Raw genomic sequence first — 24,592 nt, forward strand, 5'->3', positions numbered from 1 at the left:
CAGTCTCAAAATTAGTCTTTTCCCACATGCAAACATGAAGATATTAATAGTTCTTCAGTCCTGACAAAGAAAGAATAGCTAAGCGGGAACAAGTCTGTTGTCTCTAAATATAGATCTACATTTGACTCGACTAGCCTCTCGTTATGCTATAGGTTTTTATTATAGTTCTCTCTATATTTAAACATATCAAACCACAGTACTTCCGTCCATAGAAATACCTGCAGCATATGTCTCCTGGTTCATTTCTTCATTGCCCATTTTGACTCATCTCTGTCCATCTTTACTCTGCCATATGGTCACTCAGCAAGTAGCGACTGTTGTGGGAGCTGTAGGAGGGGAAGATTTAGACACACATACTCTCTGTCTTTGCTGTTTGTGTTACAAAAAGCAGGTCTATACTGCATCTTTCAGCAAAGATACACACTTTGGAGAAAAGGCAGTTTCTCTCTCTCCTCTGTTTAGTTTTGCTCTCTTTCTCACATTCGCAGCTTGTTATACCTTGGAGAAAATGTCATGGTCTTACTTGCACTCAATCTTTCTGTTAACTTGCCAGAATGTAACAGATGTAACAGAACATACAGTTTTCCTTAACATTAAGTTGGGCTGCTGTCAACAGGGCCGCAGTACGAGACGAAAAGAAGACAAGAAGACATCAAATAAAAAGGTAAGGAAAGAAATACGGTATTGGAAGAAACATAATTATGTGTAATTTTAAGGTTGTAAATTATGTGTAATTATTTGTTTAGAGGTTATTCTGGAATTTTGTATCAGTTCACGGATGTATTTCAGCCTCTGGCTGTGCTATTTGGCTATCACTGTCCCGGGTCACCTGTCACCTCTAATAGCTGTTCACTGCAGTCTAGTCTGAATAGGTGTCTGAATATGTCAGTCTCACAGCTGCCCATGGTGAGGTGCTGAACTGTATGCAGGTGTAATGTGTTTCAGTAGGGATCTTAGGAGCAGGGCAAAGGGCAAGAGCAGCCATTTTCTTGTCACTAAAAAGCTGGGGTATTTCTCAAACCTCTCTTCAAATGTGTATATAAATGTGTGTGTGTGTGTGTGTGTGTGTATGTGTGTGTATATATATATATATATATATATATATATATATATATATATATATATATATATATATATATATATATATATATATATATATAATGTATATGTATGTATATGTATATGTATGTATATGTATATGTATATATATGTATATATATATGTATGTATATGTATGTATGTATATGTGTATATATGTATATGTAGTGAGGAATATACTGAGAATGTTTGATGTATGTGTTTTGAATACTTTTAAAAGCAGACTAGATGAAACTGAGGAAATTGAGTTGTTTTTGTGTCTTCAAAATCAGGTTTACAGCATGAACTTAAGAGTTTCTAAAAGTCTTGGCATAACAGTTAGTTTCAGTAATCGCAGCAGATTGATGGTCTATAGTTCATTATAGCACACTAGCAGCATCACCTAAATTATGATCTATTATGGATTAGTAACTACTATTATATACCTATTATAAATATCGCACGATTATGACATATATAAAACAAACCGTGTATACCTGCATATAGAGTGGTGCATCAAACTAAAGTATCTAATTAAACAGCTCTGTGGCAGATGTCATGTGATGCCATGATCAGTAAATATACACAAACATACCGGTTAAATAATATTTTGTTCATTCTGCCAGCAGGGGCCACTCAATCAGTGTACGCGTACATCTGAGTCAAGAAAGAGACGAAGGGAAGTTGAGGGAAGGCAAAAAAAACCCAAATCATTCACTTTAAACGCAACAACTAACCAGTGTTACCAGTTTTATCAGCACAGTTAGTGGAGCTAACCATTCCTAGGCTATAGTAACTAATTCAACTTATATCAATTATCTACTGGTATGTAAGTAAATGAAACAAAACTGCTAAACCCAAGTTGGTTGGTTTAGCGGTCTCCACAGCCTGGTCTTTGCTGATTTAAGCTGGTCGGCAAGTTGGTTTTAAAGGAGTTTTGCCAGGCTGGTCGTAGCAGGAAGACAAGCTAAAACCAGCTACCTCCAGCCTAAACCAGCTAAGACCAGCCAACCAGCCTAGGTTTATCAGGGTTTTTTTCATCAGGGATATGACATAACCACCCTCCCAGTGTTTGCAGTTTATTGCAAATAATTCCAAATGGCTAAGAATATAAGAGTTCATTCTGAGAAAACCTACCATCATTTTTTTTATACTTTACTTTTTGGTAAGTATGACCTAAATGTTCAGATACTTTTAAAGAGCACCATTTGTCTGTTTGTGCATTCATTGTGTTAGTGTTGTAGGAGATGCGAGGTCAAAGAATTGACGTAGAGCAGCTTCTCAGGCAGTCACAGACTGAACTGCTGTGGATCCAGCGACAGCTGTCAATCATAGCAGCAGGAGATGCCAATCGTGCACGGGCCCAAAAGAAGGTGAGTAGTCTAAATCCCTAATGGTTTCTCACACACAGTACGTCCAGTAGAAATGATGGTTCTTTTACACAAGGGGGCACTATTCTGCTACATATACATTCACGCAGCCTCAACATCCTCAACTACCAATCAGAGTACAACGAGCCAGCACAATCAGCCCCACCAGCCAATGGAGGGTGTGTTTGTGTCATGTGAGGAAATGACAGGTGATGCACGTAGACAGAGGGTGTGGTTGCAATGCAGTGTCCTATCAGGATCATCTCGAAAGTGTAGGCCTGGTCCCCTCCCTTGAGAATAGACATGCCATCTTAAACTGACGCATTTGTAGAGGACTGCCCCAGTGCTGGGGGGTGGGGAGGAGGGGGACAGGGCACGCAGCACTACAGGAGCAGCTGGGGTTGCTTGGCAACAGAGCTGAGGAGACTGTAACACATTCCGTATTGGGAATCTGTTTCCTTTTTTTTTTTTTGCCTCCAACAAGACCTGTTTCCTCAGCGCAAAGAGTGGCTAATGGCTGGGATGTGCCTACCATGCTGTCTAAGTAATCCCTCTTAATGCCCCTGTGTGCATTAAAATCTGATGTAACTGTGTGATATTCCGAGACGGTGAACTTAATTTCCCCTTGTTTGGTGTCGCTGTGGGATGAATGGAGCAGAACGCCCCTATTTTTTTTCCTCTCTGTTCCTTGAGATAACGCTAACAAATCACAGTAGGGCACGATAGCAATACCAACATTTCTAGGTGGCATATGGAGAACAAGATAACCCAAGATGCAGTATAACCCATATATGTGAAACATTAAATATGGTGTCCATATTAAGCTTCGTGAAGAAGACCAGGAGGAATATCTTGCTACAAATTCTCTTATATACTTAAAGCCTTTATAAATTACAAATCTAAACCTGTTTATTATTCATTCAAATGGGAGTGATGGCTAATGGAAATGGCACACGTGGGAATAATTTATCTATATTCAGTACCTAAAGTAATAAATAAAAGAGTTGTCAGTAGAAAGGTCCTGAGAAAATAGTTCAAAATTTAGATAAATAATAAAAAGATGGAAAATAACAATAAAAATAATAATTAATAAAAAAGCTAATAATAAAAATAAAAAGTAGTCATTTACAAAAAATGACAAATTGATAATGTAATAAAGCAATAAAAATACTATTATTAAATTCTACTAAAAATCTATTATTTTATTGTAAATATATTCAGAAACATACAGTGTCGAGGTTTTTATATAAATAAATATTTAAAAAATATATTTTAAACATATCTATATTATGTGCCTTTATATATAAGGAAGAAGGGTATCATCATACGGGCCAGCAAAACCCCAGATTATGTCACTTAAATAATACTAATAGCATTACAGCAAATGATTAGATGCATTGAATTGGCTTTTGCAGCATTAGAAAGGCCAAGCATGAAAAGGCAAATGATTTACACATCAGTGATGGGAGTGGCTCTACACTTCACTGCTCACCGTGTGTGCAAGAGTAAGGATACAGAGAGAAAGCCTGTGTGTGCGTACTGTAGGAGAGCAGGAGAGAGTATATCGAGGAGCATGCGCAATTCTCTATGACCGTGTGTGTGTGTGTGAGAGAGACGAGACGAGAGAGAAAGAGAGCAAGAAAGGGAACACACCGTTCTGTTGCACCACTCCTAGAGAGCCTGGAGACGCTCTTACACTGTCTGACTCCTGTTCCAGCTCAGGGCTTCTGCAGGGACACACATGCACGCATGAGCACAGAGCCACACACAAACACACACCACAGACGTGTCGTCACTGCCACTCCTGGCAGCCGGTGATATAAGGGAGCGGGAGCGCTAAGGAGAAGAAGCAGAGGTGGAAGCGGCTAGCGTTAAGGTACAGTACGCACACAGATCATGTTTGATATGAATGAGATCAGTAGCAAAGAGGATGTGTGTGAAATGCTGTGCCGTTATGCCTACATGTCGCCCTTCCTTGGCTCAGAACAGAACGTGCGCTGGTTCATTCCAGCTCTGGAATACTGCAAAGAAAGGCAAGAGAGCATTCTACAGGATATGGCACGATCCAGATGTGCAGGGAGACATTTGACCTGGCAGCATCTGGAGTCAGGTGGTGGATTGCGATGATGTCTTGTTGCTTAGTCTTCTACAGGAAGTTCAGAGGATGCAAACACGCAGATAACCTGAGGATATGAGTTGATCCGTGTTAATGTTTATTTCTGGGGCTCTCGGGCAACAGCTGGTCAAGGTCATGGTTAAGTGTAAATATGCACATTAGGTCATACATTAGGTTTTTTTTTTTCACTCCCACCGCAGTCGTCACAGTCCCCAGGGCAGTCACCACACAGCTGGAGTAAAAAAGTGTTTCTTCAGTTCATTTTCCAAATGAACCTGCTACAATGGAGCTCCTTTTGTTAACAGACATTACTCTTTTTTTTTTTTTTTTTTTTGACTATCGGCTTGATTTGTTGTCTAATGGCTCATTAGTTCCCTGGTTAATGCCTCCATCCTGCTTGCAGTGCTTTTCACTTGTTATACATGAGAAGTTGTATTTATTAAGCTGTGTGTTTGAACAGTCTGTGTTTCCGTAGCTCTGCTGGCTCTGGTTGGGTTGGTACTGATGGGGCAGTAGGTTGACTGGCTGTGACTGAATCTGCTAATGTAGTGTAGCATGCAAACCAGCTGGAGACCTGGCACATACACCACAGTGTGATTGGTAGTATTACTATTCTGATACAGCAGACTGTTTTCTGAGATTATGTAAGATCTCTCAGTTAAATCCACACAGACACACAAAACAGACGCGAGAGCTTTGAAACACACATAATGTGATTGGCAACTGTTGTGTTTCTGGCATTGATACTACAGGCCAAAAGGCTGGCAGTTGATTTGAGTGTTTAAAATGTGTTTAAGACTTAATTGTATGTGTGCCTCATTATTAGTGATGCTATATTTGATCCACCAACTGTTATCGGTGTTGGCGAAACACACGAAAAGGCTAGTAATGCTTTTATTGTTGTTGTCGTTGTTACACTTTCTTTAAACTGAGCTTCCTAATGTTTCTATCCAGATACAAAAAGCTACATTTGAGATTTTTTTTCTGTTAATTTTAAATCTGAAAATCTGAAATATGATGATTATGATAAAATATAATGTGCTGCATTTTGTAGGTTGCAGAATGCAAAATTATAAAGAGAAATGGGGAGAGAGATATGATGTCAAATGAACAAGGGCGGCTTTTCAGGTTGCATTTATGTGTGGTATGACCTTAGCTTAGCTATATCTTGCTTTTACAGAGTAAACTTTTCAGGGTTCAACAAGAGCCAAATGTAATGTTTGCCACTATGTGCTTCATGGTCAGTACTTATCCTAAAATTTTAACATCTGACATGTCACATTAGTTCATTTTATGTAGCAGTAACAGATTAACTAATTATGTGCTTTTTTAGTTTAAAATGTCCTATAGAGACTTTGGCACTGTGTACCTCAATTATGTTAAGGTATAAAAGTATTTCTCGAGTGACCATGAGTAGGTTACAAAGTCTGGTTTGGGATCAGATGGCTTCTAATGCAGTGCTTCGGCTTTGTTACAGTGCTGTGTTTATGTCAGCACCGCACAGTTGGCAAGTATGAGAAAAAACAAGCAAATGCTCGATAATCTGGGCGTGATTCTTTGCAGCCTAAATTGCAGCAGTGTAATGTTTAAGTAACATTACAGAGATTGATTTTTGTGACTAGAAGTCTTGTGTTGACGCCCACAATAAAGATTTTTTTAAGGATTTTCCCCATGCTTATTATTTAAATATGAATTTCAGATGTTTGTTATATAATAAGTCTTAAACTTTGAAAAATGTACTTTGTAATTTTTGTGCGACAAAAAAACAGTTACGACTGTTTTCAAAGAGGTTTCCTGAACCGTCCGATAGTCCCTCACACCACTGGCTGAACAAAAGTTGCATCGGACTGCTCAAATTACTGCCAAAACATCTAAAAGTGCCACAGAGCCAAACTATTTTACATGGAAATGCACATGAACAAGTGGTTTACTTAAAGTTGAAATTTCTGAGATGAGAGGGATCATTTTAAAATAAAATAAATCTTAAAGGGCACCAGCTATGCAAAACTCACTTTTACACGTTGTTTGAACATTAATGTACGTTGGCAGTGCGTGTACACAACCAGCTATATAAGTCCAGCTATATAAATTCATTTTTGTGGCTTGTGTGTTTTTATTTTAACATAAACTGACAGTTTAAGCACAATAAGAGATGAAAGAGAGCTTAGTTTAGTACTGACATGCCATGTCAGAGCCGCTTTCAGTGCATGCGCTTCAGAAGTGTGCGCTTAGAAAAACATATATCAGAAGTTTCCGCTGTGATGGAAAGGTACAGCCCTGTTCTGAAAACGTGGGTGGGGAGCTCATTGGCATTTAAAAAAACTTGCACGAAAATAGCATTTTCAAAATGATAAAATAAATGATCTGCGGGGTGTTTTGAGCTGAAGCTTCACAGGCACATTCTGGGGACACTTGAGACTTATATTGCATCTTGTAAAAGGGGGAAAATAGATGCACTTTAACTTAGCACGCGGGATTGTGTCCTCTGTGTTCATCCTGAAAGTTTGCTTGTTAAGTCACTGCCCTGTCTGCCCTCTTCCCCTGCAGCTGAAGCAGGAGGCCCAGCCGTTGCACCTGGCCTCTCACGCAGCCCACCATGTGAACCGCTGCCACCTCTTAGAGGAAAAGAACAGAGCTCTTAAACTTGAGCTAGCCACTCTCAGACAGCATAAACAGCAGCACAGATCTCTGGTAAGTCCGTTTCTGCTGTGTCTTTGTTGCTTATTTGTTCAGTTTTTGGCAACAGTCACACTTCTAGATTTCAGCATGTTGTCTGAAACTTCTCTTCCCTGGTGAGAAGCTTAATGAGTGATAGCAACAGTTGTTTTCTGTAAGGTAAAATGCACAGGAAGTCCCTGAATTGTCTGCTGTGGTGTGATGCTGAAGCTGTTGCCCTGGCAACAAGCCCACTGGTGAGGGAGGACAGGTTGGTAATGGAAAACTGACAGACCATAATAATGGCTTTTGTTATAAGCCTCGGTTGCAACAGATCAATTTCGTCCCGCTGAATGGAGATGGGAAGTGACATGCACAAATTTAACTGAGCTTGAGCACTGCTGAGAAAGTTTGTTGTACTTTAGAGCATACTTTTGAATTTTACCTGAAATTAAGCAAGGAGTTTTTTTTAATTGTATGAGGAAAGGGATGAAAATCAAGTCATCACTTATTACTATCTTCTTTGCATCTTTGAAGGAAACTGATAATCTTCCCCTCCACACACAGTTGCATTTCGATTTTTCAGTTAGTGACTATCAGCCTGATTCAGACCAGTTTTCTGAACTTGGACTCTGAAGAATGATTTGTTCACGAACCAGACATTGCAATATTTTCCATAAGAATTTTATTAAGGAGAGTTTGAGCGGATGGCTCAATTTTATGTTCTAAATTCCACTTCCTTTCAAAAGTATAGGCTCTGTAATATTTTTTTAAGGCTAATGTTCATTGAGCAAGGATTAATTCAATTCAAAAGCTGCAGTAAAGAAATCTAAAATGTTACAAAATACTTCCATTTTGAATAAATAATAAATGCAGATTTTTTTTCTATTTATCAAAGAATCCTGAAAAAGTATCAACAAGTTTCAACAAAAAATAGTAAGCAGCATAACAGGTGCAACTATGAATGCACTTTTTATGCCTTTGACCAAACTTTAGTAATAAACTTAACACACAGTTAAATTTTCTGTGCTGTTTTAATGCAAACCTGCCTGACGTCCTTTAATTGAAAGAGAGAGAAAGGAATGCCAAGTCTGCCGAAGCTGGCATTGGTTCAGATTTAAAATGATCACACCTCTTCATTTATTAGCTTCAGTTGTGATAGTGTTAAACTAGGCGAATATGCCGTGACAGTCATTGCAGTGCGAGTCCTGTGGCTGGTTGCCAGGCGACCATCTCTGACGGACAGCGCAAAGAGTGAACCTGTGGTGAGGAATGACCTTCTGTCTCTAGAGGAAGTGTCTCACGCCTGCCGCTGCCTAGGACCCGCCCACCTCATCTTTATGGCCCTGCCTGTCCTGTGGAGAAAGCAAGGCCGTGGAAACACCTGGTTGTAGTATAATTAGTTTAATGAATAACAGTCATGACTATAATGACAAAAGAAGAGTAATAAGAGTCGAACAGAGGCACATCTACTTAATTAGCTGAGCCAAAGTATGTTTGGTAGAGAATTTAGATGAGTGAAAGGTGTACACAGTGTTTTTCTGTGAAGATGTTGCCAGTCAAGAGAAGATAGGGCTGGGCCCTGACTGGGTTGCCATGTCCTCTAATAGAATTACACTGAGACAGTGATCTCTTAGCTGGGCTATGCTGCCTGCTTAACTGTATTTTCCTCTCCATTGCATCGACCGCTGGAGTCATTTGGAGCAGGAGGTCCATTCCATTCCAGATCCTTGTCTCAATAGTTAGACTGGGACAGGAAGCATCGGCTCCAGCTGAATATGTGCCCACTGAGAGTTTGTCGTTAATTTTGTTATTAGCCATCTTGTGCTGAAATGTGACCGCAGTATAACACTGTATTTGCTCGAGTGTCATCTGAAATAAAAACACATCCAAAATTCTGTTAGGAAATTCTAGATGAATAGATTCTGATAGGTCTAACTCAATCTGACATAATGACATCGTTGTCACATGGCACAGCTGATTTCTTCTTTGTATCAGCAGCCAATAAGCTTGCTGCTCAACATTTAAGAAACCCTTCAGTTCCGCCTTCACAGATCCGCTATGGAGTCATTCATTTTATATTATATATGATATGGATGTATTGGCAGTGGCAAGCAGCGGCATAGCATATTTACCATGACCAACAAAGGAACACATTGTCATGCTCTTTACTTTGCTGAACGCTCTGAAGGCTGTCATGATAGAACTGTACTTGAAAGTTAGATTTCAATATGCACAATATTAAAATTAATCTGATACAGATATACTTATTCTTGTAATGAATAAATGAAAACTAAATTCAAGTAAGTTGTTTGTGGTTGTAGTGAATTTTGGTATTATGTAATTAAAGAGAATAATCATTTTGAATTCTTACATTAAATGATTTTATTAGATTATTACTCTTTTTAAATATTCACTTAGATTGCTAAAAAATTAATTACGATGTAATGTTTGTTTAAAACTAACATTAATGGGCTATTAAATATGCAATATAAATGATAGTGATTTATTAAAATATCTTTAGTAATTGATACTGTACTGATATCTAACCCAGTTAGTTTTGAAATATTTTGTGTAAACAAGAAACATTAATTTGAAGTTCCTTCTTTAAATTACAGTTTTGTTAATCACTTGCCTAATTTCTTAAAATCCACAGCATTATGTGAAAGTCATATATTATGAGCATGATTGGCCGTGGGGAATAATATTGTGACCTCAGTTCTCTGAAAGCAATTTTCACAATTGATTTCTGCATGCCAGTTGCCAAAACAGAATGAATCACTGCCTGTAAACTAAAACCTGGGATTAATATTTATTCCTCTGCTGCTTGTAAATTCCCATTTTTAGAGTCGTGCTTCTGTGACTCTGTATGGAAGGGAGAGCAAAAACAACAAAACACCTTCAGGGAAGATATTCGGTTTAGTTTCTAGAGTGAATATCCCTTCTGCTGTTCCTCTAATTGAAGCATCCCAGAGAGATACTTACAGTCAAGGGTTTAAAACTAACCAGGTCTCTGCTATAGTCATGTTAAAATCAGCAGGGTAACGGTATTTTCCATATTCAATTAGATATTTGAGATTTTATGTCAAGAAAACTAATTTCCAACGTGTGTCACCACAATAAATATAGTTCAGCAATAAGAATACATTTTTGCCGCGTACTTGATGTGTCTTACTAATGTCTGTCTAAAGTTATAATCTTAAGAGAAGCTTCTGTCAAGAACAAACCGTCGAAGGAAATGTAAATAGTAACCATCCTAACTCTCCCAGACCTCTCTGGAGAGTGACTCCTACACTGTTAACCTATCCTCATGAAATACTTGCTTTTCTTTTTTAAAAAAAGATTGAAGACTGCAGATGATTTCTAGACACCATTACACTTGTATCCATTTTTACCATCATGGACAGTGAGCAGTGAAGTAGTACAGTGACCCAGTGTAGTGAAGGACTTTTTTCTTCACCTTCTGAAGTGAATTGAAAATATTTCATACCATCAATGAAACTAATTTTTCCCCCTTGCCCATTGGTAACAAAGAGAAGAAATCCTTATTTTGAAACTTCAGCTGCCACAAAACCATGACACAGTGTTAAGTTTTAATATTCAGTGTGCTTGCCTTCACTGTTTCTGTAATGTATATGCACTCCTTTTAACTGGAAATCTATATAGGCCACCCCATACATATGGAATCCCACAATTTTATCGGCGCTTTAAAAGCTTTGTGGTATGATGCTTCGTATCCATTACACTTGCAAGCTCTATTTCGGCACGGTGTGTAGATCTCCCTCTTAGAGCGAGACGAAAGCCGCATCCTGCATCATTTTATACCTAGTCATGTTTGCAAGCAGAGGTATCAGTCTGCCTGCAGGGTTTCTCAGATGTGGGACTCCCTTAAAGCAGTGCTGATTACAGCAGACGGTGAAAGAAAGAGGACGGTACCTCCGAAGCAGGGTAACGAGAGCCTCTGTACATGATGCGACATGATATGCGTTAAAGAGCATAAAACAGATATTATTGTTTAAAATGGAAAGTTGCTCTCAAATAGTTTGAAAGGGTAAATCTTTTATTTTCTGGAAAACAATATCAGATTTACCTACAATTTAATTTTAGTTGCAATTGGATCTGTTGGTTTTCTAATGTTCTGTAAATAATTTAATAAATTATTAATAATTTATGCATGTGTACTGTGTATATTATGTATATATAAACACACACACACACACACACACACACACATTATATAATTTCAAAATATTTACATGTAAATACATTTATATGTTTCTATTCAAAAAAAAAAAAAAAATATATATATATATATATATATATATATATATATATATATATATACACATTTTGAATTTTTAATACATTTTTCAAATATATTTCTTAAATATATAAATTTATATAAACATAATAAATATACTAATTTTATTCTAATATTTTATATAATGTTTCAATACATTAATACTGTTAAAGGGATACTTCACCCAAAAATCTACATTTTGTCATTAATTACTCACCCTCATGTTGTTCCAAACCTTTGTTTGTCTTGAGAACTCAAACATTGGGCATTCATCAACATTCAGTCAACATTGGGCGTCAACCTATTCTTACGGGGTACATAAGCCAAACACATGTTAAAGATTTTTCCCAATTAGCTCCACCTACTCCCTGTGTCTGCTTCACTTCTGCATGAAGGTTTGGTACCGGCAGGGAGGGATCACGGTTTTAGGAGTTGCCGCCCACTCAACAGCCTATTTCCATAATTTCCCCTCCCACTTCCTCTCTCCTCCACCCGCATTCAGCATCAGTCACTCAGGGAGGGGATGGAGGGCAGACCGTAGCGTATGGTGGGGGAGCACTGTGCCTCTGCTTCTGCAGCATGCAGCAGGCCTTGTAAAGAGAGGAGGAGAGCGAGAAAGAGAGAGAGAGAGAGAAAGCTGCCGTTACCGCTGTCTGACATTTGCACGCCCAGAGAAAGCAAGACAGAGGAGGAGAGGAAGAGTGCAAAAGGGAAAGGAAGGAACATTTTCTTGAGGTTTAGGAGCCTTTGGAACTGGGAACTGAGACGGTAAATATTTCCTCTTCTCATTTATCCCTTTTGCTGCAATTTTCTGTTTCTCTCACTTTCCTTCCTCTCCCTACAGCCTGGCTGTGGGGATTCCAGCATGTGTTTCTGCATGAGGAGATGTGCAGCATAGTAAATCCTCTCTCTCTCTCTCTCTCTCTCTCTCTCTCTCTCTCTCTCTCTAAGTATACATTCTCATAGCTAGGTATTGCCCCAGTTCATACATCATGTATTTTCATACTTTTAGATGCATGATGAAGGATGATGCAAGAACTCGAGTGATTTTTCGCAAGCATGATAATAGATCAATGGTTTCTCTTTAAACATGTGTATCTATTATCAAAAATACACACACATGCACCACCTGCATTGTTACTCTACTGCATTTCCATGAATTTTGAGGCAGCGGGTTAGAGATTTTCTAAACTGTGTTTTTAGGGTTGTTGTTTTATGGGTTGTCCTGGGTCAGACTTTTAAAACTGGAATGCCCGCTTTCCCACCGCATCTCGCAGATTGTCATGGTTACAGCGAATCCCCCGCCTTAGCTGAGTGACACTTGCTGTTCAATAGTTATTGATTTATTTAAAAATACCCCATGCCCTGTGTTCTCCTTCTGGTCCTCTTACAATCCACTCAGACAGTCATGTGAATAAATGCATTATTTGCTGTTTCCAGTATTAGAATATGTCAGTCAGCACATTGTCTCAATTAAATGTATCTTCATGCGCTCACTACCTTTTAAAACGGATGTTATTATGTGAAAGACCCATAATAGTCCTTGTAAATGTACAGTACATCATTAGTTTTGCATTGTATATTCCCTTTGGAAATGTAAATCTTAATGTAAAGTCCTCCGTCTTTGTCTTAATTAAGTGGCCCTTTGCTTCATGACATTTTCAAGAGTTATCATCCAAAGAAGGGCTTCCTAATACATTAAGCTAGTGTACATTCAAAGTCAGTCAGGATGTTCTCAATGCCAAACCGAGCCTTGAATCTCAGCCAGATTCATCACTGTTTCTTTTTTAGGATAGTGGGGAAACAGGCTTAAATGACAGTACTCTAATACCCAGCTAACAAGCTATCCTGAGCTGCCTCAAAATCCATGATGCCGTCAAAGTGATTCAAAGTGGCCTATTTCTAGTGATTAATGCACATAAATGTTGAGAGAAATAATAATTCTGAATAGAGTGCTACAGGAATGTGTCCTAGAGCCTGAAAAGGAACTGGTTCCATTGTCTCAAAGTCAATAGATTTCTGTGGTTAAATACCTAAAATAAGGTCTATGATTAACACAAGCTCAAGATATTTTCTTGCTGTACTTGGCCATGTTTTCTGCAGATTTTGTTTTTATGCTTTTGTGTGTCTTTAAAAAAATGGAATTCTAACAAGTGGCTAAATGGGATTACGGAGGCTTTCAACTTTTCAGTTCAAAATTGACTTCTGATGATTATCCTGACAAACCAAAAAAAAATATGAACTGTAAACCTTTGTTTGTCACAGAGCTTATTTTTTTTGCAATTATACAATAATTTTTTTGTGGGAATCAGAATGGTGTTAACTTATGGCTTGGTCTGCAAAAATATGTCAAAATACGGTAGTATGGTAGTACCCAACAAACATGGGTTCAAAACTGAAAGAAAAAAAATGTCATACAGGTTTGGTTAAATTTGCTACACATTTTTAAGTGAACTATTCCTTTCAAATTTAGTTAAAAACAAAGAGATTCGCTGATAATCACAGCCTAACCAACTCACAGGCTTCTTGGCACCAAGAGTCTTAGGACGGCAGAATGCAGAGCCAAGAATAAATCAATCACCATGTTGACATCCTGAGCACTGTAGCATCATTATCACACCCCATGCATATATCTCTGGAGTTCGCAGGAGGAAGCTTCCACCACCATATAAGAGTGTCTTGAGAAATACAGGGAGTCTCTGTGCAGCATTTAACAATGAGTTTGAGATTTCATTTAATTATTTTATCTTTAACTTGTTCTCTGTGCTTAATAGCATCCAGTTCCGGTTATGACGTTATGAAGCACAGAGGAGGCAGGCACACAACAAATGTCTATTTTGAATTCCCATGCAGTGTCCCTTTAGTCCCCCACTCCAGAGATTATCTCTCAAAACGTGTAGGAGAGAGTCCTGAATAATCCTACGCTTCCCTAGAAACCCTTTTTCAAACACAGACCCCCTCCGAGGCATCTCTGCCCCCATTTCGCATAAGACAGATATATAAATTGATAACGTGGTTAATGGAGTCATAACGGTATCTTATAATGATAGGGCAAGCGAAACCCGAGATTTCCTTCCCATAGAGATGCACTTCCTCCCTGTTGAAATGTACCACGTCATGGTGATTCCTTTCAGGGTGTACAGTTACACATGAACCATCTTGTATTTTCACAGTCTTGGAGCGTTTTCCAAGTGGAGGGAGTTTGCAGTACCCTGCGAGTTTGGTTTAACAATGAATTGTGAATGAGTGCCAAGTAGGCTGCTCATTCTCATGGTTAACGTGCTACCTGGATGAGTAGGTTTCTATAGCAACCCCAGAGTCCCCTTCCCCACTGTAAAACGCACATGAGTACGCAATGCATACCGCTTTGACTTGCCAGGAATGATAGTGTCATTTTGCCAGTCAAGCAGCACGAGGATTTACCGTACGGTGTTAATAGCTCAGATAAATGATCTGCGTTTTGTCGTTCATCTCATTTAATAGGAGGTGTTGTCTTGGTGTAATGAGATTGGTTTGGGTGAAAAAGCCCTCGGTTTAGGAAAGCTCAGCTGTGTAACATGTTGACACAGATGAAACGGTTGTTACTTCCACACCACTAGGTTTGAGCTCCCAGCTGTTCCTTCTATGCCCCTGCCTGAAGAGCCCTAATGCTACGCATGGCTGCTTTAAAACACCCATCGTTAGGTGTCGCACACCCTCACACACTTGCAGAGCTTTTTTTCTGGCATACCATGATGCATTCTTCATGCTAAATGTTCTATCTGACACTGTTCTTAAAGTAATACTGCTCTCGAATGATTAGTATGTACTGGGATTGGCCCAAGATGCTGTAAGTCATTAACAGTATCTGCTGAGGATCAGGAGAGCTCATCTGTCTATGTCCTCTAAAGTTTCAGACAATTTCTAGATGGTAATGTTGCTGTCACATTTATAACTGAATTGTAATTTGTGCACCAGTCGCATAATAATTTGGCTTTACCATACGTTTTGTTATTAAAAAAAAGATAAAAGAAGATATTACTTGAAACGTGGCTTCTTAGCTGTTTGCTGCCAGAATCTGAAATCTGCTTCAGTGCAGTCCTTTAACTTAAATCAATACGTTTACTATATCTTCCATGCATTGTGTTATAAAATATGTATTTAAGTATTGTCTGTAAATTCAGTCATTTTCTTTATTTTTTGTTTTTCATCATTCTAGGAGTCAGAGGTCAACGAGCGGAGGAAGAGGTGTCAGATCCTTGAGAGAGAAGTGAAGAATAAGGCATTAGAATGTAAGACTTTGGTGAGTATGAGCTATGCCGTGCATAAAATCACGGCTGATAAAAGTAATATGTGTTCTTCTAATGCACTCCATAAAGTATAAACCACAACTGATACACTAGTCTATACACTTTAAAGATTGAAAGTTGTTATTCTGGGTATTTTTTCTGGAATGCTTGTCCTTCCTTTTGCTAAAGCTTTTAATGCTCTTGACAGGCAATACTGTTGTTCAAGCACCTTTGCCTTTGCTAGTCTTTTCAAACTTGTTTCAGACAAGTTTCCCGAGCACTCTAGTCACTTATTAGCATACCACTGAGGGGGAACAATTTGTTTTGTTTTATTTTTCATTTGAATTTACTTTTGCTTTTATTTAAAAAGGTTACCGCTGCTACACACTCAGAATAGATATTTTATTCAGAAAGTATTTTATTTTGTGTATTTTTTTTTTCTTTTCATTTATTTAATAAATAATTATTTTAAAAAATACAGCTAAACAATCAGATTTGTATCTTAGTATTTTATTTTATTTACTTGTTTCAGTTGTTATTCTTAACCCCAAAACCCAGATTTAAAGCATAACTGTCAAAGATTTGCATATTGATTTTAAAAAGTAAGAATTTAAAGTGAAGAGTTGGGACACTAATCTAAAACATACTTCGTTCTATAATGGTCTACATGAGAATACGTCACGTAAGACACCCAACATCTCTTTATTGTTTGTATGAATGAAGCTACCACACACCACCTCATTAGTGGAGATCCTGTGGGTGTTTAATGGGAAAGCACAGGAATAGCATGTCTCATCTTAAAGTACGTGCTCTTCGGTGGCAAATACTCAAATGTGCCTTCAACATTCCCTGTGAACCATCTTTATCCTTTTATGTCAACTATGTTCATTTTAAAAAACCCTTGTGATGTAATTAAAGTAGCACCGCTAGCCCAACAGTTGATTTACTCTAATCATTTTCATGAGCTGGGGGGCGTTAATTAGCATGTTCCATGAGAAACGTGCTTTGAGTCTTGTAGAGATGCCATGTCAAGAGGTCACAGAGATGGTTGCTCTAAATAACAAACAGCTGTCTAATTGGATCAAATCTGTCTAAGGAGCATTTTTCCATCATAGCGTGACGAACAACTGAAGTGTCTTATTTGCTTATTGCGGTATATACATTAGTGCAGTGACAGGATGAGAGAGGATGCGGCCTCCCTCCCGACCTCCTGCAGCTGTCATGGCAACAACCACCTGCTCTCAGCGGGAGAGGAGCCCTGAGCTTCACAGCAGGATCAGAGGCTAAGATTTCTGTTTGTTACAGGTACAGACTGGAGATGTCACCTATGATTGATGGATCTGTCACTGTAAGCTGCATGTTAAAGAATTGAATGTATTGTGGGTGAATAAAACGTGCACAGAGCAGACCTGTTTTAGTGAGATGTGGTATAGTACCATTACCTTGGTATAGCTAAAGGAAGGAACTTTGATAGGACTTGGCTTTCTGTGCTCCATCAGAAACTGTTTTGGTTATTTGTTCGGCAAATTTGGTATACTTTGATGCCTTGTTACTTTGTCTAAAGCATTAGAAGCACAAATCCCACACTCTTATGTGATGAGCTCAGTATAGTTTGTGGATTAAAAAAAAAAAACGTTAATCCAAAATGTAAACGCAAGTAAAATTATATTGCATAGAATTTAAAAATAAAAGCTTTCAGAAGAGCAAACAATAGTCATGAATAAAAAAAAAAAAAACAATACTAGAATAATAATCAAACACACATTTTAAACATACAGTAAGTATGAATCAAACTTTAAATATGTGTATAATCATATTGCACAAAACTAATTAATGCAAAACTTTTTGACTTTGACACAAAATCATGTTTTCCTTGGTTATATTTCTCTTTTCTTTGTGCTTTTTAAATTTGCTGTATGCTAATGCAGTTTTTCACTTTACTCTCATTTCTATGTTCTGCACTTCTGAATTTTGTTTGATAACTGAGTATCTACAATAAAAATGAACCAAGCATGACGTAAAAAAATTCGTTTAATTTAACTTAACTGAAATGTATTGAGAGAATCTCTTCAAAGGATGACTTGACCCACAGATTTATCGTATCCCAGAGTTCTGTTTCTCCTGTTATACGTCTGTGGTTGTATAACAACACCCACACACCCTATATACATCCACGATGCTGCAGTGGCTGGCCATGTAAAGAGCCTCATCTCAGTGAATGTTGTGGAAGGATGAGCAAAGCTTTTCTGAGCAGCTGCAGAACCAGGGGCCAAACTGGAGGGTGGGGATCAGGCAGCCGTGTCTGCTCGAATTAGTCCATTCTTGTGGCACGCTTTCGCTCTCTCTCTTCCCAAGACCGCCTCCTTCTTTCGCCGTTCTGCTTCTTGATCCATCCATATGGAAATCAGAAGAAGGATTCCTGGGTATGATACGTGCCGCTGCCTTAACTCATATCCCTGTGAGAGTTTCAGTTGATAATCCCATGGTAGTCTAATCTTTACCACATTAAAGCTGCGTTTAATCAGCCGTGACTGCGCAGCGAACTGCATATTTTTTACTCCTGGTTTCAATGCGCAGCCAGTTCAGCGGACTCTTATAAAGGTCCCTTGAGCAGAGGTTAAAGACTGTCCTTTCGTATGAGGTAATAGAACATGATGGCTGAAATGTTCCCAAATGTATATGCGGATATGCTACACGTGATCCCACGGGAGGTCTGCTGTGGTCACAGTTTGCAGGCAGCGGAGTATGTGCTGCCCTTGTGTGCAGTAGCTGTCATGTCCGGGGTGAGGCTGTGGTTGATAGACAGGGCTTCTGACAAGAAAGTTCAAATGCTCCTCTAGTTGCTGTTGAGCAAACCTGCCACCTGATATACTGTGACATGTGAGCCAGTAAGGACGGGACAGGACGCTGAGTCAGAGACGCTCAGAGTTCAGACGGGGTGTGGCGCTTCAAAAACTTCACTGTGTTGAATAGGCAAACTTTCTGAGCTTCTTCTCATGCAATTATGGGTAAATATAGTGCAGTGAGATACAAGTTGTCTGTTCAGAAATGAGATGGTTTTCATTGCTTTTCTAATTGTGAGTTCTTTTTCTTCTTATTTTTTTTTTTAAAGGGGTGGTCGACTGGCTTGATTGTGTCTATTGGGTGCAGTCTAACATTTTTTTTTTTTCTCTAAAAATGCATTGTTTTTCCACGTAATTTAGCTTTATTCCACACTGCTCTGTCCTTTCTCTTATGAACGAGCTGATCATTTCCTGCTTTTATGAAGCCTCTCCCTCAGAAATACGCAATGGACTCTTATTAGTTAGCTTGCTGAGAGAGTTATTATTGGCTTAACCACCTCTGGTGTGCATCTAAATGTCCCGCCCTTCACCTCAGTTGCATGTATTGTCAACAGTGATATAGTCTATATCGCTTATCTTTTTGAGCCTGATTGAGACGCAGAGGATGTTAATGAAGAGGATCATGCAGAATCTGTTGTCTCATACTTTTCAAAATACTGTTATTTGAAAACGATTCTGCTTTAAATTATAATAATTTTAATTAGTTAAAAAGTTGTTTTTGAGGCATTAAACTGACAGTATTTTAAACAAATTGTTAAATGTTCAACTCTTCAACTTTGCATATGTGTTTATGCTTAAACGGCAGCATTAGACACTAACTAACGTTAAAAAAACTCCCTTTTAATGTTATTTATACCTAAAGTTTGTAATTTTTTAAATTCTCACCCAAAAATTAAAATTCACACTCAAGTCATTCCAAATATGTAAGACCAAATTTAGATATTTCTGATGAAATACAAGAACTTTCCAACCCTACATAGACATCAACACATGTAAACAATGGTCTTATGGGTTTCAAACAACATGAGGGTGAGTAATTAATTTATAAATTAATATATAATATATATAAATATATACATTTTTATGTTTTTAAACATACGTTCAGTATGTAGAGACATCTATAAGCAAGTTATTTGTACATTTGTACAAAACAATTAGACTTTTTTGAACCAGTCGGCACTGAAGCATTTTCTTAATGGTGTAAGAATGGGGCGGGACTCTGTTTAAGTGTCCGGCCAATGACAATGAGGGAAGTGTTTGGGAAAACAATTTGAAAACATTAATTATTTTTGCAGTTTCATTTAGTGATGCTAGTGGCAAAAATTTTTTTTATACACTTCAGAAAAGAAGCATAAATCCTCAATCCAATTAAAAGGTAATCTACCAACAAATTGAATCCTGGTCTGTGGTAATTGCTGCATAGTGCCATTCTCCATGAAGTATTGATTAATTTTTCATAAGCGCTGTGCTAGAGGTTTTGAGATTTGGGTGGCTCTTTAAACACAAACACTGATGAATGACAAAATGAGCACCCATCTTCATTCCGTATAGGCTAAAGCGATTTGTGCTTTCATTGACCATGGGTTTATGAATTATCTAATAATATATGCACCTCGTTGTACAGTTTGATAAAATAGTATTTCTCTGCAGTTGCACTTCTCGTTAGACAGATAGATAGTTGAGTTAATGACAATGAGCTGACTCCTTTTATCTTTGTCCTCTTGGCAGAAGAATGAGCTTCAGGATGCTTTGCTGGAGAGAAAACGGCTCAATCGTGAGCTGCTTAGTCACATCCTGAAGGCCACACAGTACGAGAAGGTAAGAGATGGTCAGCATCACACGCTAACTGAGCTCATCAAATCAATGGCTGCTCATTACAGGGTTCTTCTAGGAACATGTGCCCAAAGGGCTCTTCTCTACATCTCATTGGCAGTATTGATCTTACGGCATCCCTTTTCTAGTCAATATATCCACCTTGTTTGTTTTGCCCAGATTTTCTTCAGTGACACTGAATAGGGCTTTGCCTGTATGCATTTATTAAGGTTTGAAATCGCCTCTTTGATGTGACAAGCATGCCCAAATGCACATTAAAGATAATCATAAATTGAAAGATTAAAACTTGATCACACTATGAAGGGAATCTGTTAAGAAGTGGATATTATTCTAAAGCAGGACTGCTGAGAGTGGCATTTCATGGCACTCAATGTGTTAATAATGTCATTTTTTTTTTTTTTTTTTTGTGCCAAGCCGGCGTGCCACGGTTTGGCAGTCTCTTTCCGAATAATCCACAGGCTGCTCCCCTCCTCTAACAGCAAAAAGGGCCATCTGTCACAACCCCAGACAAGCGTCTGAGATAAAATGTCTTCTGTTTAATCAGGTAGTGCTGCCCGCTCCCATTCCCATTCCCTCAGTGATCAAAGGCTCATTTCCCAGCATTCAGCAGCGCTAACAAGGCTGAGGAGAGTAGGTAAATAACCCCAAGTGGGACGGGTCAGTTTGTCATGCTCTTCGGCACCAGGCGCAGTCTCATATACCAATCCTAGATCGATACGAGATGCGAATCAACCTCCCCGTTTCTCTCAGCCTGAACGGATGAAATGTGTGCTAATAAATGAGAGAGAGTATGGGCGTGTGCCAGAATGATGCCGCCACAAGTGTGTGATATATTGAGTGGTAAATTTTGATTGGTAGATGGATTTCTGTTTGACTGTGTCCTGAGTTGACCCTCTTCTGCGCTCATCAGGTGATTGGTTGTGTTTCTCTCTGGGCTCTGCCAGCATTGTGAGTCAATGTAAAAGTCAAACACATTTTTGAACACTGAATCTTTATTTTTAGAGCTGTTGCCTTAGATACAGATCACCTGAATTTTTATTGTATAGCCTACAGTGCCGCAGAGTTGTTTCAGACCTTATAAAGAATCACTGCACCATTTATGAGCGTGAAAAATAACTACTGAAATAATCTTTCAAAATGATTAATTTTGTTTCAAAATATATTTTGCTTAGACCCACAGTCCGTGCGCTGTATGCTCACACGGTCTATTGTAAAGCGCATTCAAGCACTGTTGCAGAGTCAGCCATTTTCTTCCTTTTGTTGTAGTCATAATTAAATGTCCAACATCCGAAGTCTGGCCAAGGTTCCTCTATTAACTCTGCTTTTCATTGTTTACGTGACAGTTATATAAGTTTAACTGTTTTTTTTGTGAATTAGGATGGTTTATTTATCCTCATTTTGTTTTCAACTCTTTTACTCTGTAGGTAAAGTCAGACTATGATCAGCTCAGAAAGGCTTTTGGTTGTGTGAGTCAAGAGAGAGACTCTGCCAGGCAGGAGAAGGCTCAGCTCCAAGACAAACTGGAGAACCTTGAGCAGGTCCTGAAGGTAAGATCGGCGTTGGATATTTGTTAAATAGCAGTTTGATTATCGATTCAAATCCAACCAGCAATCAATACATCTTGATGATATGCTTGTCAAACTTTAATCTTAAGAACACCAGCCATTTAGAAAGAGTTTTGAGGACAGAGACATCCTTGTAATTGATTAGTAAATCATTAAACTTCTTTTCTCATATGTAATAAGCAATCTGCATCGTTTAAGATCATATTTCCTAATGGCAGGGTCTTGCTTTTAAAGGAAAAACTGATACCAGCTGAGATAATGATGTTTCATTTATCTGACTTGTTTCTGTCAGCGTCATGTTGCTGACTCATTGTTCAATGAAAAGTGTTCCTGCACTTGTCGCTTTATTGACTGCTTGTGTCATGTGTCTCGAGAGGAAGAAAGCTCTTATAACAAGAAATCGACGGCTCATCTTTGAAATGAGAAATATGTATTTATCTCTCCTACCTTTATTATTGACTATGTGATAAATGATTACAGAAGAGATGATACGAGACAAAGAAGTAGAACTATTATTGCAGTCGAGCAGAAAACAAGGTTCTCGGTAAAATTTCAGGATTCTTTTTGATGTTGTTTGAAGATTTTTTTTTGCTCCTCAGAAATGCGTAATCGTTCCAGATAGTGTTGCTGCAGCTGGACTGAAATAAAAGATTTTCTTTTAAAGAAAAAATAGAGCTTCTTGAATTTCTGTCTGAAATGTTTCATTTGAACTTTCCACTGGGCAAGTCATCTATTTTAAATCCTAAATTCTTAAAGGGATAGTTCCCTAAAAATGCTGTCATCCGTTATTACTGACCCTCATGTCAATACGTAGCTTTTTTTAATGGAACCTGAAAGAAAATATAGTTTTGATAAAATACCCCAGTGTTTTTATTAATGTTTTCCTCGCATGCAGTTAAAGCTCTTAAGCTGCGCCTGTTTTACTGAATATGCAAAGCATCGAGTGTACAGACATGTGAGTGTGTGAGGTGTGCATGTACGTTTAAAACTCCACCGAAGTCATCAAAGAAAAGAAAAGAGGCTTTAGCTCCCTTGAAGAGGATGGAGATAAGAACAGTGAGAGAAATGGGGAGAAAAGATGGATCTTAGACCTTATAAGCTTAAGCTTTTAAGCCTCACAACACATCTGATATGCTTCAGTCCTACTCCTGTCCAGTTTAACTGCATCTTGAATAAAGGAAAAGGAAGCCTGAACCACAAACAGTCAATTAGACATTCTTTATTGCTTTTTATTCTTCAGCTTTTATTGTGGCGTCCTTGATTTTCTCTGTTTTCACAGATCATGATGTATTTACCAAGTGCTTCTCCATCAATGACTGTTGGTGTCATCTCTCACTGTCACAATTGTACTTAATGTGTCTGTTAAAGCGTGGTTGGTTATTCATAATGCTTTTTCCCAGATCTTTGTCCACAGCCAGAAAACAGCAGATTAGAACAGTGATCAACGGTTTGTTTCACAATGTATCTTTAAGAAAACAGGAGTTTCTACAAACGTTTGTCACATGTCCTAATTCTAGTTTCCTTTTTTTCCCTCTTCTTTCTGTTTTTCTTGTCTTCAGCATATGCGAGAGGCTGCAGATCGGCGGCAGCAACTGGAGGCAGAGCATGAGCAGGCCTTGGCTTTCCTCAACTCCAGACAGCAGGAGATCAACCTTCTGCAGAAGGTAAGCACCTCAGTGAACCTCAAACATACCTGCACACACGTGTGTTTGTGTGTGGATAACAAGTCCCAGGGGTTGATTTTTATTTATTGAATTGATGTTTAACACTTTTTTGATATAAAATATCCTACCAAGCGGTGATTTTGTAATTTATGCAGACATGTGAAAAACATTTTGTTTAATTGTTAGCAGGGCTGCAACAAATGATAATTTTGATAATCGATTAATCCAACTATTATGGGAACAATTAATGGACTAAGCTTACATTTGTTTATTGATTAATTAGTGTTTCAATTATGCATCTTTTGTTGTTATGAACATTAAGTTATATGTGTAATACGTTTTCTTTATTGTATATTAAATATAGAGCTGCTTTATAGCAGAAAATCAAATTATAATTCTAACTGAACATGACAATGAAGATGTCTTTTGCTCCTCAGAAATGCATGTTCATTAAAAAAAGGAAATAAAAAGTTTCTACGATGTTATGTAAATAGTGCCGATTGCAGAGCTAGTGCAAACATCTGCAGCACAATAATCAGATCTTAACCGCTGACATCTTAGTTGTGTGTTTATTATGTTATTGAGAGAAAAACCTGCAGCGCATATTTACATATACATTTAAGCACTGCTCTCAGCAGTCCGAATGTTCGCTAAACCGCTGCGTGTGTATATCAAAGTTGTTTTTACATCTAAACTACCTGCAAAACCACACTCTTCTTGTTCGGCTTCATTTGCAATTCTCATAACCACGTCTTCTTGCATTAGACTGCAGTGCTGAATTGCAGCCTTGGTCAAACTGCTTTATTGCAGGCTTTTATATTACACCATATGAGATCAAACAACTTTATGATATAAAAAAAAATTGCTTTAAAAACATCTAGCTATGAAATTGTAAATAGCA

General features: G+C 38.2%; 1 protein-coding gene across 1 annotated transcript in view; it reads left to right on the forward strand.

The window, feature by feature from the left end:
- Positions 1-460: 460 nt before the first annotated feature.
- The window catches only part of LOC122326555 (RIMS-binding protein 2-like), a 44,152-nt gene continuing 20,020 nt past the window's right edge, over positions 461-24,592 (forward strand). Inside the window, 7 exon segments of the mRNA XM_043221521.1 lie at positions 461-664; positions 2,322-2,450; positions 7,111-7,254; positions 15,717-15,800; positions 20,358-20,447; positions 21,887-22,009; positions 23,587-23,691. Of these exon segments, the coding sequence (XP_043077456.1) occupies positions 509-664; positions 2,322-2,450; positions 7,111-7,254; positions 15,717-15,800; positions 20,358-20,447; positions 21,887-22,009; positions 23,587-23,691 (831 nt within the window). The 5' untranslated portion in view covers positions 461-508.

This window comes from Puntigrus tetrazona, chromosome 21 (assembly GCF_018831695.1).
Source record: "Puntigrus tetrazona isolate hp1 chromosome 21, ASM1883169v1, whole genome shotgun sequence".
Lineage (NCBI taxonomy): Eukaryota > Metazoa > Chordata > Actinopteri > Cypriniformes > Cyprinidae > Puntigrus > Puntigrus tetrazona.